At 50.2% G+C, this 17,616-nt stretch overlaps 1 protein-coding gene across 10 annotated transcripts in view; it reads right to left on the bottom strand.

Annotated features, from left to right (window-relative positions):
- The window catches only part of AGAP1 (ArfGAP with GTPase domain, ankyrin repeat and PH domain 1), a 529,933-nt gene that overhangs the window by 341,349 nt on the left and 170,968 nt on the right, over positions 1 to 17,616 (bottom strand). For 8 of the 10 annotated variants that reach the window (XR_012016792.1, XM_072796790.1, XM_072796783.1 and 5 more), the window contains exons 2-3: positions 9,022 to 9,080; positions 2,448 to 2,535 (exon numbers count right to left, since the gene is read on the bottom strand). Coding sequence is in view for 9 of the 10 variants with exons in the window: in XM_072796790.1 (XP_072652891.1) it covers positions 2,448 to 2,535; positions 9,022 to 9,080 (147 nt within the window). In the remaining variant the exon portion in view is untranslated. Of the gene's footprint in view, positions 1 to 1,726; positions 1,739 to 2,447; positions 2,536 to 9,021; positions 9,081 to 17,616 lie in introns of all 10 variants that reach the window. The other 2 variants (XM_072796785.1, XM_072796788.1) reach the window with 1 other exon arrangement.

Below are 17,616 nucleotides of genomic sequence, written 5' to 3'. Positions count from 1 at the left end.
TACAGGCTCCCTAGAAGAATTCCAGTCCCAGGAAGAACTCCAGTGTGGCCAGTGAGAAACTGAGGCTTTCTTCATTCACGTCCTTTCAGAAACCACCTGATTCTCCTGCCGCTAGGAGACTCATCCAGGCAAGTGGACAGGAAGGGGAGTCGTTCTCTGGCCCCCCTACGAGAGGCAAGGACGCGGCCACCTGCCTGGTTCCAGGAAGGCACGGGGATGGCCCCAGGAAACAAGATTCAGGGGGGCTCAGGGGTTACCAGGCACACGGCGGCACCTGCCCACAGTTCCTTCTGCATCCAGAGCCCTGATGCACAACCACTCAGGCCCACCCTCGGTGCCCCATCCGTGACCTGGAGTCACACATGAGAGGATGGGTGGGCGGGCTGAGCCCCTGGAAGATCATGGACAGTCTTTCCCCTGATCCAGGAAGCCGGGGACCCTGGGCCACACGCCCCACTGTGAGGGATGAGACTTTGCAGATGAGGAAAAGGATGGTTTTTTGGCGTACTCATGCATGCTTCTGCTCTTTAAAATAGTATATTTTTAAAACTATATACAATGCCATGAAATTTCAGTAAAACGTGTTAAACAAAGAAGTGGGTTCATTAGAGTCCACAGTTTAAGTCACCCCACTGAGTATAATTTTTACCTTAAGTATGAACATTACAGAAAAATGTCTTCATGCTCATCGAAATACAAGGGCCCCTTGCAAAGAAACCACAGCCCCAAACGGGATGGAACAGACCAAAAATAGTACATGGGAAGAGAGCAAAAGCCACAATAACGACAAGACAGCACTACACGGGGAAGCGACCGGCGTCCACCACTCAGGGACTCCCGCAATGACCACACTGGACACTGAACCAGACACGAGGGAAGCCAGAGCACTGGCAGGAAACCAGGTGCCCAGACCATGCCAGCGGCGACCCCCGAATGAGACCGGGGCACCTAAGGTGAGTGTGGGCAGATTTACTCGAAAAGGTGATCATGTGAGGTCAGGCTAGCCTGTCCCTCAGCATCTGGGGTCACCATCCTATGTAACACGTGACCGCAACAAAGCAGAAAGCCCAAGGAAAAAGCTCCAACTCTCGGGGTGGAATCAAAACGACTATGGCTAAAATCCATGCTCAGACACCAAAGCAACAAACGCAATGCCAGCACAGCCCAGGCACAAATCCCAGGGAGGAAGTCAGAAGGACCTGGAACCTTCTCTCCCCGTCCCTCTCCAGATCGTGCCACTTCCTAGCCACCTGCATACATCCTCCACTGGATGGCCGCACCGCTTCTCTTGGATTCCCAGCTAGAAGCCTCCGCGTCTGACCTCTCTACCCTCATCTCCGCGTGGACAACGAAAAAGCGGGCCTTTCCCTGATGTGACCACCGCGAGGCTTGGATGGTAGGGTTGCAAAAAAATTCTGCAAAAGGACGGCAGAGCCCCAGAACGCCAGCCTTCCGTACTCTTCTGAATGGTTACACGGTCTCCAGGACGAGAGTTAAGTACTAGAACAGGTGTTACAGGGAACATGAGAAGCTACTCAAGACTACTGCTAAGAAGACATCTAAGGGACAAAACAGGGTGAAATGTTTAACTTAAATAAAAGGATAAAATGAAACAAATCAGATGGCACACAAAACGAGGAGGGAAAGAAACACTACAGTGCGAAGTTGTGCCTGTCCTCTCTCTTCAAACAAGACAAGCGCTGCCATGAAGAAAATGTATAATTACCTGCATCCATATCTGCAAAGAATGGAACAGCCAGTAAGAAAAAGAAGGAACCAGAAATTCAGTGTCTCAGAGTTGGATTTTTGAAAGGTTATACGGAGAGAAAATATTAATTCAGAAAGCCGCCTGTGAACTCTATGTTGATTAAAGACACAGGGACTGCATGGCTTCCTGACGTTTACCATAATTTTATTTAAAGCAAAAAATAAAACATGAGTATGTTAACTGAAGAAGCAAAAGCCTAATGGCAAAAGAAATCTCTTACTCTCATGCAAAATGATTCTTAAATGTTTATAATACAATATATGGGGGAAACATACTCAAACATATGGTGGTGGTCTCCTAAGAGGCTCCGATCTATGACCGGGTAGCAGCAGGTACAAGTTACGGGTAAACTCGATATCCAGATCAGAGAATTGTCCGAGCAATATTTAAAGGGGATGACACTGCATTGACATTTGAAACGCCAGGGCTATTAGATAAGAAATAAACTCAACAGCATTTCAAGGCTCTGCTCTACTGTTCCAAATGCCAAAGTAAACATAATCAGTTAGCTACAAATACTATGGGAGAAACAACATACCTAAGGATTTTTACTGCTTTTTGATAGTTTACTCTTTTTCTTGAAATGTGCTGCATCACGGTCGTGATTTAGAATACGCTACAGAAAAAATTTAATAAACTCAATACTCTCGAGCTCAAGACAGCCTGCCAGACAGCATACCTTCGGGAGACTCCTCCTGGACGTACGTGCCGGTCAGATACCGGTGTACCAGAGCCGACTTGCCACTGGCCAAGTTACCCACGATTCCCTGAAACAAAGAACCGGATGACCGTTCAGTATCATTACATCACACGAGTCGTCGATCTGCAAACGGAGAGAGGTTAACATGTGCCGTTAAGTGCAAGCACGATCATCACCCGGCATCGGGGGGAAGGCCCTGAGCCCGGCTCATTAAACCCTCCTCCTGAAGTCAAAGGGGGTCCCCAAGCGCTCAATTTCCACCTCCCGCTCTCATGGGCCCCGCGGGCTCGAAGAGCGCCCACACGGTTTGGGCACGCACCAGCGGCGGCCTTCCTCCACGCCCTCGCCTGCGCCCGCACTGGGGGACCTCACTCCCTCTCCCTTCCCTGCAAGCTGCCCAGCAAAAACCCCCCTCTCCGTATTCTGATCTTTTCCTTTCCCACCAGAACTTTCCTCTCTGCATTAGAGCATGTTGAAATGAATTCTTTAAGAAATACAAAACAGGAGCCCTGTCTCTGGACGCGGGTCTCCTCCCACGAGAGCCCGCCTCCCCTTTCCCACCGGGGCCAGGCTCAGGGCCAGGCTTGCTCCCTCCCGGTCCCGGTCCCCACACTTAGTCTCAAGTGCTGATCCTAGAGCTACAGGGATGCTGCCCCAGAGGTCAGCAGGGACTTCATTTCTAGAAGCACTAGCCTTTGTCTCACTCCTGACCCAGCCCATCACCAGAAGCTGTAGACGAGATGAGCCTTCCTCAGACTCTCTGCCCTCGTGGGCTCCTTCCAGATCTCCTGGTTTCTTCTAGATCCTCCACTTTCATGCCCCCGCTGTGCCTGTTCTACCCCCAGGAAGCTACTGATCCCCAATCTCATCCTCCAATACCCCAACCAGCCTCTCAACCCAGAAACATGGAAGCCACCCCAGATGGCCACCCCTCCCAGCCACGGAGCCCCTGCACTCATGGGCACCTTCCCCGTCACGCTGGGGCAGGCCTGCTGTCTACTGGATCACAGGGTGAGGGGACAGACCTTAGCTGGTCTCTGCCTACAGGCTCCCCTCTTCACCCTCCAACACCAGGGAGATCCTAGAAACTGCCTCATCCTGGCCTGTCTCCAGACACTTGCACCCTTCTCCTCATCAACCACCTCCTGAAATACTATTCCTGCTCACTGGTCAGCAAGTGTTCAGGTGGCACCTCCTCTGAGAAGCCTTCCTAAATGCCAGCCTCAACTGGACACCTCTCCTTGGGGCCCTCCTCGTGCCCTCCTCATCCCGCTGTCTCGTGACCTTTATTTTACCAGCATCGCTGCACAGGTCTGACTGGCGATGCTGATGATTCCTAAAGGGCAGGGTCTGGGTCACCTTGTCTGTGGGTGCCAGCGTCACCCCCAGCCTGGGCGGACTCCCACCAGCACCGGCTGCATAAAGGAGCCAACAAGTGAATGGTCCAGCACGCGTACAAACAGAGAGAGGCTCCGCTGCTGCGGCACAATGCCAGGCGACGTGGGCAGATCCTAAATAAAGATGTTTCCCCTCTCGAGGTGACTCATGTCTTCTTTTTACCTGGGGCCTCTATAATCTGAGAATTTCTACCTATTAATTATTCTTTTGCTCAAGGGCACCTGCTGTTTGTCAGCTTCATGCTGAGAAAATCCAAACCAGTATGCCACAGAATTAAATTTTTAATTAAGATTAGAGTTTTCTCTTTCCTGAGGAGGAAAATGCTCCGAATCGAACACACTCGGTCTGTGCTTTGTGTCTGTGGCAGTACCTTTCCTCACACGCCAATGCTCTGCAGAGAAGGAGCTCAGCCTCCAGGAGGAGATAATCAATCAGGCCTGGGGAGGCGGGGGAAGGCCCGCGCTACATCTGAACGGGCATCTCACAGACCTCCTTATATTCGCACCCCACGGGGTCTTATGCTAATTGGAAACGCGTAGAACCTAAGAGCTGGGGGCACGAAGGAATAAAACAAGGGGGAAACGCTCTCGAGGCTGTGAAGCTCCACTGGGATCCACGACTGCTACTGGGTGTCAGGGAGAGAATGGAGCCAGCCCGGCCGTGGTCTACAGGTTCCGTGGGGAGACTCGTGGGAGCCGGGGGAGGCGTCTGGAAGAGTGCCCACAGCCTCACCTATGTCATACGTCAGGTGGCCAGGGGCTGTCACCGTCACCGAGCCACAGGCCCTGCGCCCTCTGGTAAGGCCACGAACGGTCAGGTCCCCACGTCCCACGGGGGCAAAGAGTGCCCTCTGCCTTCACATTGATGTCATCCCGCACCTCACCACTTACCTGCTGCACGTGCAGTGTGCTGAAAAGAAGTCAGGCTGTCAGTGAAAATCCCCGCTGGGAACTCCATGAAAACCCACAACAGACAGGCTGTGACCAGTTGCTGACGCTCCCCCTACAGGCAGGCTGTCGAGGCTGGATCTACTCTCTGCCCGGCGACAAGCACCGAGCACCACCCAGGTACAGCCAGCGGCGTCTGGGCCCGAAAGCAACTGGTCACTGATTATCTGACCACAACACGACTTCAGAAAACATAAGGCATGGTACCACCACCCCTGAAAAGAAAGCAAACGCTGACATTTTTCCTCTGACAGATTCCAGAAGATTTATTGCAAGATATTACATAAAGAGTCCATTTGAGGCTCGCGATTATGTCATTTACTTGCTGTGTTTGTCGAAGAGAGTCAGGGATTCCGAAGGCGCTGACCTAAGGGGCCACCTGCCTTGGGGGGTGTCGTGTCGAACAATGGACACACACAGGCCGCCTCTGAACAAAGGGGCGCTTTCTGCAGAGGGACAGAGGGGGGACCCGCTGGGGCGGCCAGTGAGGAGCCGCCGGCCCTTCCTGGCGGGAGGGCGCCGTGACCAGAGCCGAGCAGAGCCGGCGTCGGCCGGGATCTGTCCATCCACGCGCAGCTCAGGGGCAGGACACACACAACTTCCTGTGCACGGATGCAGAACCACATTTCCTCATCCACGGGACGCGGCCAACCCTTCAGCACATGTGCAAACCTCAAGACGGTCACGTTCTGGGAACACGAATCCACGGTGGTTCTTGATGTAATCACCTCCTACACCTCTGAGCGTTCACTCCACGGAATTACACGCTTTTGAAATGCCAGCAGAAAACCAGTTTTTAGGAGTGTGCAGCCTCTACCACAGGCTGGTATGAACACGTGGGCTCTAGCAGAACCCTCGAGAAACTATCAAACTCGGGTCTAAACCAGAGGGTTCGATACTCAGCGATCACAGACTGTAACACGGTCAGAAGGGAGCCCCTAGCCTCGGGTGGCTCGTTCAATTTCACTTAATTAAATTTAAATGAGAATTTTAAAATCAGCTCCTCAGTCACACTGGCCACACTTCAAGAGCCCAGCGGCCAAGTGGCGCCAGCAGCTAGCGCCCTGGGCAGCAAGACAGGAGGGTCCCATCCGTGCATGAAGCTCAGCGGGCAGTGTTGATGCAGAAGCACTAAGCACAGGTTCAAATCCCGGCTCCACCACTTGCTAACACTGAGGCTCTTGGGAGTTGTCAGGACGCTGAGGGCAATTCCTCCTCTTGAAATAGGGGGGTAACAACAGGACGTGGTTCACGGGCAGTGGGCTGGCGAACGGGAGGTGCTTGTGTGATGCACTGACAACACGCCCCGTGCAGAACAAGCACTTGACAGCGCGGCCCGTGTCCTCATCACAACACCATTCCCATTTTGTTTGCTCCGACTGCAGAACGGAAAGGCACTGTGGCTGTTTTATGAACTTGAGGCTCTATCTGCAACTGGCAAATCTTCCAGAAAAGCTCCCCATAACATTATTGCCAACTCTGTAGCATTCATTCAACAGGCACTTCCTGAAGGTGTCCGCCCTATGGCATCAATCCTGTGCCAGGTACAGCGGTTACAAAACACGAGAGAGAAAGAGGTGGCTGTCTCAAGGCCAGTCTTGCAGAACCCTGGCTTCAGGAAGGGCCGTGGGATCAACAGACTCTGTGTCTCCCAAGAGGAAAGGGAGCTGCCAGCAAGGCTGCAGGGAAAGGTCAAGCTCTGGCGGGAAGGGCAAGGAGAAATGAGGAGGAGGTGGGCCCTGACGAGGGCGCCCAGCGAAGGCAGAGGGATGGGCATGTCAGCTGGGACCAGAGGCCTGCAGACCACCTGCAGACCTCAGTGTGTCTTCCCATGTCATCCTTTCTTCCTTATGTTTAAAAACATGTTTTTCCTGGTGACAAAAGTCATATACACTCTCTTCAAAGTATGGACGTTCCGTATGGCTCCATCTCCTCATCTCAGAAGCGAGAAAGCTGAAGGGTCCTGCCCCTGCCCCAGGTCATCCACAAAGCACCACTGAGGTTGGGGCTAGTGAGTGTCCAAGGGCCTCTCGGGTGGGGTCCCTGGCAGACAGGCTGGTGCTGCCAACAGCAACATGGATCTCGGGAGAAAGACCGTATACACACCAGTATACGTGAGGGGCCAGGGAGAACCAGGCAGGCCTGTGTCCAAGCCACATGTCACTGGTGGCACAGAACAACGAGGGCCTGTCTGCAGGCATGGTATGGTCAGGACCCACCACTGGAGTTCACACAAGTATACACACATGTGCATATAAACATATATACGTATACATGTGCGTGCACACACACACCACATACAAATATACATTTGCACACACCATACACAAGTATACACACATGCACGCATATGCAGATACACACATACCACATACACAAATATGTGTGTACATACCTACACAGATATACATACACATGCCACACACGTGTACATACACATATACACATATAAACGTTTATACAGACATATGCACCAAATCCAAGCATACGACACATATACACATAAATGTATATAGGTATACACACATGCATGCATACACACATCACACACGAGTATACATGCAAGTGTATGTGACTGTATATATACACACACATACATATATATGTGCATACAGCACACACATAAATGCACATGCACATAAATGCACATATGTAGACACATGCATACATACCACACGTGTATGGAAATATATATATGTATACGCATATAAGTGTATATACCATACACACACGCCACAAATGTACATATACACCGACACATGCATACATATAAATACATGCACAAATATATATACACATATACACATAAATGTATATATATACACAATCACATACACACCTAAATGTATATGTATACACATATATGCACATAAATGTACATGTGTATACACGCAGGCGTGACACACAAGTATACATACGCATGCCCCACAAGTATACACACATATGCGCATATATATGTATATATCCACACATGAATATATACATACACAAATATATGCATATGTGCATATATTTATACACATACACACACGCATATATAAACACACGCCACACACAAATATATACACACATACACATAAATGTGTATATATACACCATACACGTATATACACCATACATATACATATATACAAGTGTATGCATGCACAGCACACAAATATGCACATGTATATGCATCTATACACAGATATGTGTGTACCACAAATACACATCCATTTATGCATATAAATGCATATACAGGTGCACGTACATTCACGTACATATATATGCACACATGCCACACACAAATTCACATGTACACGTGTCAAATATACACATTTACGCATAAGTATACATACGTACATAATATATAGCACAACTATATACATGCATACAAATACATATGCACACATATGCATATATATGCCCCCAGCAAATGTCCAAATATGCATATATGCACACATATAAACAAATCGTGCATATAAACATGTACACATACACGTGCCTGTAAATACACACACACACACACACACATATTTCTCTCAAATGCCACTTACATCATGACAAAGAATAGGATTATTTAAAACTCATACTAGTCCCTTCCTTCTACCCTAAGGTGGGGAACATGTAGTGGAGGTGTGGTTGCAAGAGAAGTCCTTTTTATGTAGAGCAATTTAAAGCTTTAAATAATCTGGATGAAAGAATATTTGAAGTTTTTAATTAAAAATAAAATCTTTTATGTTATTACTTTGTAACACAGTAAATGACCAGTCACATTTTTTAAATGATGAATTCCAAAGTTTGACCACTCATCACAGAAACCTTCCATGACATCCTGGCAAAGGATAAAGTGGGCCACATCTGTGCACCTGTGCAGGACTCTGTCTCTCTCTCTCACATACACGTACACACACACACATATACATCTGCAGCCCCAACAGAGAGAATGGCGGATGGACCCTGCCTTGCATGCACAGGGCCGCTCTGGCAGGCTGGCTGCCGCCGGCTGTCCCAGGCCCACTCAGGGCTCCCAGTCCCAACCTGTCAGCGACACTTGGCCTTTCCCAGGGATACACCCAGGAGTATGCCCCACGTGTGGGCCCCAGGGACAGCCAGGCCCCCGGGGTACACAGGCCTGGGCGTGCTCACCAGCCTCATGACACCTTATACAGAGTCCTGCTTCCTGCAGCCGAGGAACCACAACCATGGAGGCCAGAAAAACCACTCACCACTTTGAGCTCCGGGACAGATCGACTTAACGTCCATTCCTGGCTATTCACAAAGGCATCTGTAAAATAAGAGGTAAAGCGAGGTTAGATTCCACAACTCACTTCAGTGCAGAGTCAAAATGCCCCCATGTGCCAGCCCTTTCCCAAACTAGAAAAACATTGAGGATGGTGGATGCCCACCTCCTCACACTACTCCCACCCCGTCCCTATCCCAAGTCTGTGTCTGTCTCCTAACCCATGATGTACAGCTCGTCCAACAACCCCAAGGGGCCTCCAGAACTCAGCTTTTCCCCCTTTAAACGTCCCTGCCTGAGCCCCACAGGCCCACGCTGTCCAGGGGGCAGTTACGACCCTCATGATGCTGCTTCACTCGCAAGCGGGAAGATCAAGGAGGCCCCTGGCTTTCCAGCAACTGACCCTCTAGCCGCCAATCAACTTCCGGTCTTTCAGTTTTTCACTAAGATGGTCTCGTCTGAAACCCCACCAATGCTGCCATGGGGAGAATGACTGAATTTTAAAAATCCAAGTGTTCAAAATACAACAGCCATTTGTGGTTTAGAAGACTTTGTGGGGTGGGTTCCAATACTCACAAACATATGATACGTTAAAGATCCAGTCAAGACTCTAAGACATCAAAAAGACAGGGGGTTCCCAGCCACCGTGAGGCCTTCTGCAGAGCCCAGCCCCATTCTGGCCAGCAGACTCAGGGTGGCCTCCCCTGGCCGGCCCCCTCTGCCCCTCACCTCACGGGTATGGGTCAGGTGGGCTCACCCAATACAGATGACTCAATGACCTGCCTCCCCATGCCTCTCGCTCACCCCTTATCAGTGAGACCCCAAAACACCGCCCATACTGCGCACATACGATGGAGCTGAGCTCCCAAAGAGGTGGCAGCTGTTCCCACCACAACCAGTCGAGGGCGAACACCATTATTCCAAATGGGGTTCCCTATTTATTTTCCACAAATTCAGAACTATCACCACTCTATGTATGTCCAAGAAGAAGTAAAGTGATTAACAAAATACCTAAAAGTCAAGGCATGCCATCGTTTTCAAATAAATACATGATATTTGAATATCACAGCTGCAGGAATGGAAGCAAAGGGCATAGTCCTGGCAGTTCTGCTGGGGGTTCCTACACAGAAGGACAAGAAACGTGTCTGAAGGGAAGCCAGGCGAACACGATCCACGGAGACAAAAAAGGAAGTAGGCAGCCCCCCAACAAATCAGACCCTGCCAGCCCTGCAAAGACACACCAGACGTGGCACAGCCCATCACAGAGGACTCTGTGGATTGGGAGAAGACAGGTGGCCTTCAGCGGCTGGAGCAGGCATGTCCAGTCACCTCCAAACTGATAAAGGGACTGGTGTCCCACATCAGAGACGCGAGACTCTGGGGGACCCGGGTGGCTGGCCAGCAGGCAGAGAGGGTGGGCAGAGGTGCGTCACCAGAACTCAGGAGGCAAGACATTCGCGAAAGCAAAGGCGAGAGCAGCTTCTGCTCCCCCGTGAAGCGAGCACACACAGGGCTGTAGAGATGCTGGAACACACAGGTGGCGCCTCTTTGCTTGCAAATACATCCCCACTCCGATGCCATGTTTGTGTTCGTGGCAAGAGATTAATAAAATAAATGCTTCACTGACGACAAAAAGAAAAACAAAAAACTCATCTTCCATTAAAAAGGAAAACTATTTTAAAAACTTTCATCACTGGTCAGAACCTAATGCTGCCTCAGACAAGGCGCAATGAAAAATAACCACAGATCTGGAAAGATGGACATCCCAGGATGCGTCTTGATCCTTCCGTTGGGAACTCTGAGGGCCGGAGGCCGCGGCCCCGACCCGGGCGAGCGGACCCACCTCAGGGCGAGCAGCCCCAGGCCAGGCCAGCTGCCCTATTTCCTACTAAGTTCCCAAGGGCAGCGCCACTCGCAGAATGAAGGTGCTTTGGGGCCAACGCCTGGGAGTATGTGCCTGTGTCTGTGCACAAGCGTGCACACATGGATGTGTGTTCGCAAGTCAGCTGATATCAAGTCACAGAAGATGTATCTCATTTTCAGAAGAGAGCATTCTGTACCCCACTCAACTCCCTTGCTTGGATAAAATAGTATTAAGAAAGCACATTCTCAGGGATCCCTGGGTGGCTCAGCGGTTTGGCGCCTGCCTTTGGCCCAGGGCGTGATCCTGGAGACCTGGGATCGAGTCCCACGTCGGGCTCCCTGCATGGAGCCTGCTTCTCCCTCCTCCTGTGTCTCTGCCTCTCTCTCTTTATGTCTATCATAAATAAATAAATAAAGCTTTTAAAAAAAGAAAAAGAAAGTGCACTGGAGCTGAAGCATCTACCTTCAGCTCAGGTCATGATCTCTGGGTCCTGGGATCGAGCCCTGAGATGGGGTCCGCTTGAAATTCTACCTCTCCCCCCCTCTTGCTCTCAAATAAGAGAAAGAAAGGAAAGAAAGGAAAGGAAGGAAAGGAAAGAAAGGAAGAAAGGAAGGAAGAAAGGAAGAAAGAAAGAAAAGAAAGAAAGAGAAAGGAAAAGGAAAAGGAAAAGAAAAAGAAATAAAAGAAAAAGAAAAAGAAAAAAAAGAAGAAAAGGAAGGGAGGGAGAGACAGAGAGAGAGAGGAAGAGAGAGAGACGAGGGAGGGAGGGAATAAATGCATTCTCATGCACTGTCTTCAATGCTACGAAACTTGATTTTAAAATAAAACACGGCAGGGATCCCTGGGTGGCGCAGCGGTTTGGCGCCTGCCTTTGGCCCAGGGCGCGATCCTGGAGACCCGGGATCGAATCCCACGTCGGGCTCCCTGCATGGAGCCTGCTTCTCCCTCTGCCTGTGTCTCTGCCTCTCTCTCTCTCTCTCTCTCTCTCTCTCTCTGTGACTATCATGAATAAATAAATAAAATCTTAAAAAAAAAAAAAAAACACGGCGGTCACCACTGACTGCTCTTAGGCTGTCAGCAACACTGGGGCCCCTGGGCCGCTGTCCCTGTGGGGGTGCAGCCCCAGCCGCCTGGTGCAGAGGGTAATCCACACGCAGTCGAGGAAAGGGAGACATGCAATCACTTCTTACCATTAACAAGGCAACAATTCGAATGACCTTACTTAAATTTAAATCAGGATATTAAGAAAATCTCCAAGAACCCCAAGATGAGTTCCAAGATGACTGTGAAGTAGTAAGAACTTTTTCAGGAGTAAAAAACCCAAACTATCAGGTTGTATGGGGCAGAAGTCGGGAGGCAGGCGGAGGACACAGCCCTCCCGGGGATGGTTAACGCGGATTCCCGGGGCTGGGGCCCTGAGGACGCAGGGGGTGGTCACATGCAGAGGCAGGAAGCCACAGTTACTCAATATCAGGGGGAAATAGTATTATTAATAGAAGTTAAAATTCTTAGCCCTCGCTGTGCGATTGAATCAGTAACACAATATGTAAAGTTGAGGGAAAACACAGCAAATCCCCGCTGCCAGAGGGGTCTGGGTCCAGAGGCCAGACGCACCCGAGTTACTGCTTCAGCGCTCGAGGTAGCTCTAAATGACGCGACATGGGCGCCAGCACAGTTCCTTCCAAACTTAACCCTGCGCAAGAAAATACAAAGTCCAAGAACCCTCAGAATGTCCAAGTGCTCTGCAAACACAGGTGCAAGCACAGTCACTACCAGGCCCAGGGCGGCGCTCCCACAACCGAACTTCCAAAGGTCAGGAGCATTAGCGCTCACAAGAAGGGTGCAGATTCAAAATACCTGCGTGGTCAATTCAGGGCTGTCTTTAGCAGGCTTTTTTATTTTTTGGCTTGCCTGTATTTCTTACAATCAACTTTCGTCAGTTTTAATAGTCTGGTTAAATATGCTATGAAATAAAAGTAGGTGGGCCCGTGCCCAGATTGCATTCCATGTAGGGGGAGGAGATGGAGACGCGAGCGTATTTATGCCACAGTGTTTTATCCCGTTTGGGTGTCCCGCACTCCTGAGCGGTCAGCATGTCTACACAGTGCACGTCCATGGAGAGCGGCTTCAGGGCTGCAGCATGAAGACCGCTGGCCCTGCTGCTGCCCGGGCTCCTGCCAAGTGCAATCACCTCCACTTACTTCCAGCAGATGCCTCACCAAGAGGATCCACTCGGTGCCGTAACAGGGGCGGAGGCTCCCAGTGCCAGTGTGCTGTGGTCAGCTCTACTCAGCACCCCCTACACTCCTGCTCGACCTTCTGAGGGGTGAGCAGGACTCGACTTCCTAGCTCTGACCCTGCACTGCCGTTGGTGGGGAAGAATGTGGGGATTATACAAACACCGAGGAGAAAGCCCCCTCCTCCAAGGAAAGCGTGCAGAGGCCAAAGGTGCCCCTGCACCTGTGTCAATCTGGCTTCCTCCTCCTGGGGCGCAGGGTCTGCCCTTGAGTCTGCAGATCCGCAGGCTAAGGTCCAAGTCCAGCTCTGCTTGAAAATGTAAGCAAGAGCTTCCGTCCACACGTCAGAGAAACGAGCCTCCGATTCTGAGCTGCCCTGCACTCCCGGCCCCAATACTGGCCTGACTACACCCCCGTATTACAGCACGACGGCACGCAGCCCGCTCGGCTCAGAAACAGACCGGACCCCCCAGAGGACACACACAGACCAGGGCCCTCGGCGGGTCTCGGGAACGCATCTTCAGCGCTTGCCCCCAGACATCCCAAAGTCCGTCCTTATTCTTTTAAGAGACACAGCCACAGAAAACTCAAGGCTTATTTCAGAGAGAAGCTCCTCTCCCCACAGTACAAGCTGCTTTTCTAAGAAAGCATGAAAAAAAGCGAAGGGGCAGGAAGGCTGTTTTTCCAGAACCTTCCAGGCCACCTCCAGTCACACATTAGAGACAAGACTCTGGACCCCAAGGGATACAAATACCCACTGATGCTGACAGGTAGGAGAATGGACCTACAAGCATCTGGGCCAGGGACCCACAGGAAGAAACAAGACAAAAACCAAAACCCAAACCAAAGCTATCCAGTTGTTTACTTTTATTTTTATTCCAAGTAGAACAGATCGTTTCCCTTGCCTGGCTGCTCTTGAAACTCGAGCGGACTACTCATCGCTTCGTTCTCTGCTTGCTCCTAACACTAATTGAGGAACTCGGCTCTAGGTTTGCCCTCAAAATACTCACATGCGAACCACAAATGTAACCAGGAAATTTAAGGCCCTCATTATAGGATACACAAAATATACGCTCCAACTTGAAAGTCAGGGATGTCCCTTTTTGGCAACCCCCCCTGTACGCTGAAGAGCAGGAGCAGGAGCAGGAGCACAACGGGGCACAGGTGGGCGGGTGGGGGCGCCTGCCTGGTCCCGACTGCTTCGTCAGCTCCGTGCTGCCCGTCAGGGCTCATGACTGATCATCTAACTCCTAATGGTAGGAACACACACAAAGAAAGGGCCCGAGAGCACACAGGGCACAGGAACTCCGTATTAGACTTTAGAAAACCCGGTTTTATCTTTGTGCTGTCGTATTGTGTCGCAGCACCGACTCTTCCACGCTCTTGACTTGAACTTGATGTATTAAAGGCGAAAATTCGGGCAGCCCAGGGGGCTCAGCAGTTTATCGCCCCCTTTGGCCCAGGGCGTGATCCTGGGGACCCAGGATCCAGTCCCACGTCGGGCTCCCTGCATGGAGCCTGCTTCTCCCTCTGCCTGTGTCTCTGCCTCTCTCTCTCTCCCTGTGTCTCTCATGAGTAAATAAATAAAATCTTAAAAAAAAAAAAAAAAAAAAGCGAAAATTCAAGTCTTGAAACTGAAAGAATTTTGCAAACCTGCTAAAAATTACACCTTGTCCTTCAGCATTTTTCCTCCGACATCCCCGAGTTCATTTAAATGCAGGGCACGCATGAAGATGGCCACAGCCCACATTAGCCTTCTGGTTCTAGCAGGAACCAGGAACGCTGGGGTAAGAGCCAGCAGTGCAAGCACCTCTTCCTCATGTCCCGTTTCTGCTGAGCCTGGACCAACCAGTTAGGTTTTGACCTCAGAGAAAAGCATCAAGCTGTGGGGCGACCCACTTCGAGCTGAAAATGAGCATGCTTTGTAAGAATAAACACGCAAATCTACTGGCATAGCAGTAAATCTCAATGAAAATAATTAAGCGGGATCCCGGGGTGGCTCAATGGTTTGGTGCCTGCCTTTGGCCCAGGGTGCAATCCTGGGGTCCTGGGATTGAGTCCCGTGTTGGGCTCCCTGCGTGGAGCCTACTTCTCCCTCTGCCTGTGTCTCTGCCCCCCTCTCTCCCTATCATAAATAAATAAATAAATTAATTAATTAAAAAAATAATTAAGCATGATATTATTAGCATATCAGGTGGGGGGAGGCTACAGCTAAAAACGGGAGGCATTTTATTTTCTCCTGGCCCTCCAGCCCCCACCCCTCCCACCGACACGGATTTCCTCTTGCCCCTAACACCAGTGGGAGAGAATTCTCAGAAGCACAGGCGTTAGGAGGAAAAGCACACATCTTCTTTACAAAAGACAATTAAATTTCGTTGCCATCCAGGCAAACAATGCAATTTCCCCATCACAACTAATTTGGAGACAAATGATTCCAGTAATAAAAAAAAAAAAAGAAGAAGAAGAAGAAGAAGAAAATTGCCCAGAGTACATGTGACTTTACCACTGTCTACTTAACGAGTAATAACAACCTTGTGCATACACAGGAAATGAAGCCCATAGAGAAAACAAAAGATGGTGTTGTGCTCGTGTTCTGTGATCGAGCATGCTCTGGGCCCAGGCTCAGGAGCCACCAGGGCAGCCTGTGGGTAGGTCCTCGCTGCTCCCGCTGCAGTGCCAAGGTCAGCAGTGGCAGATTTTAAATCCCTCTCTCTTTACTGTTGCTCAGACCTCCTCCTCACCCCACTCTGCCTCAGGCTCATCAGCCCAGGCTCATCCTAACAAGAACCTCAGGATCTTGACAAGAAGTACCAGTTGGCGAGGATGTGGAGCAAAAGGAACCCTCGTGCACCGCCGGAGGGAATGCAGACTGGTGCAGCCCCTGGGGGGAACCCTATGAAGGTTCCTCGAAAGATTAAAAATAAAAATGCCATATGATCCAGTGATTCCACTACTGGGTGTTTTCCCCCGAAGAAAAACGAAAACACTAATTCAAAAGGGTCCATGTACCCCAATGGTTACTGCAGCATTATTTACAAGAGCCAAGACAGGGACGTGGCCCAACTGGCCGTAGGCAGGTGAATGGATAAAGAAATGGAGACTAATCATCATAAAAAAGAATGAGATATTGCCATTTGCAACATAGGGTGGATCTGAAAATATTATGCTAAAAGAAAGATCAGTGAGACACAAATACCATATAATTGCACTTACATGCGGAATCTAAAAAAAAAAAAAACAGAAACAAGAATCATAAATACAGAGAACAAATTGGTTGTTGCTGGAGGGGACGGCAGTGGGGATGGGTGAAAGCACTGAAGGGGACAAAGCAGTACAACCTTCCAGCTATAAAGTACACAAGCCACGGGAATAAAGCCAATAATGCTGTAATAACGTTGTATGGGGACAGATGGGACCACACGGGTCCTGGAGCACTGAGCAAGGTGCAGACTTGACCAAGCACTACGTTGTACACCTGACGGTAAGGTAACATTGTGTGCCACCAATACACTTTCAGATTGTATTTATTTATTCGACAGAAAGAGCAAGCACACAGCAGAGGGAGCAGCAGGCAGAGGGAGAGGGAGAAGCAGGCTCCCCACTGAGCAGGGAGCAGGGAGCCGCTGGATCCAGGGTTATCTCAGCGCCACAGCAGAGTGTTTGGTAGCATGCTATTCCTGATCGTTTTGTTAAATGAATAAAACAGAAATACAAAGACTTTTTCTTTTACAATTTTATCTGACAGAGACAACACAAGAAGAGGGAGGGGCAGAGAGAGAAGCAGATTCCCTGCTGCGCAGGGAGCCCGACATGGGACTCGATCCCAGGACGCTGGGATCATGACCTGAGCCGGGCAGATACTTAACTGACTGAGCCACCCCCCAATATACTTCAATTTAGAAAGAACTTCAGAATCTGCATTTCCAACAAGCTCCCCACAGGAGTTCTTGACCTAGTTATTCAGCTTTATAAAATTTGCTAAGTGGATGCTGCAAATGTAAAATTCTAACTGCAGGGGACGGGAGCCCTGTTTCTCCCACCTGGCCCACCACCCTGATGTTCAGGGCTCACGGCAGAGGGAACTCAGTGCCAGAGCCTCGGAGCCTGAAGTCCTGGCTGGGGTGGCCTTGAGCTTGGGTGACGACTTCCTGAGTCTGACCCTTGTTCCCTCCTCAGTAAAATGCAAGCAATTCCCTCCTACGGATTCCACGAGGACCTGAAGCCATGATGGAGCCTGTGCCCAGTGAAGGGCCTGACCACCCACAGTGGAAACCCTCCTGCTGCCTTGGAGGGGGTGATAACGAACAAGGCTTCGGTGCCCTGTTCCTGGGGTCCCACAGCCACTAGGGTGGACACACACTCCTGTCCAGCCACAGGGGGGACTGATATGACATGTGGCTAAGAAAGCACCGGTCCAGCAAGCACACCACAGCTACCATGGTGCAAAAAGCATCCTAAGTCTCAACTGAAGAAAACCGGC

Source organism: Canis lupus, chromosome 24 (assembly GCF_048164855.1).
Source record: "Canis lupus baileyi chromosome 24, mCanLup2.hap1, whole genome shotgun sequence".
Lineage (NCBI taxonomy): Eukaryota > Metazoa > Chordata > Mammalia > Carnivora > Canidae > Canis > Canis lupus.
Note: the sequence above shows the minus strand (reverse complement) of the source record. Positions and strands in the feature narration are given on the sequence as shown.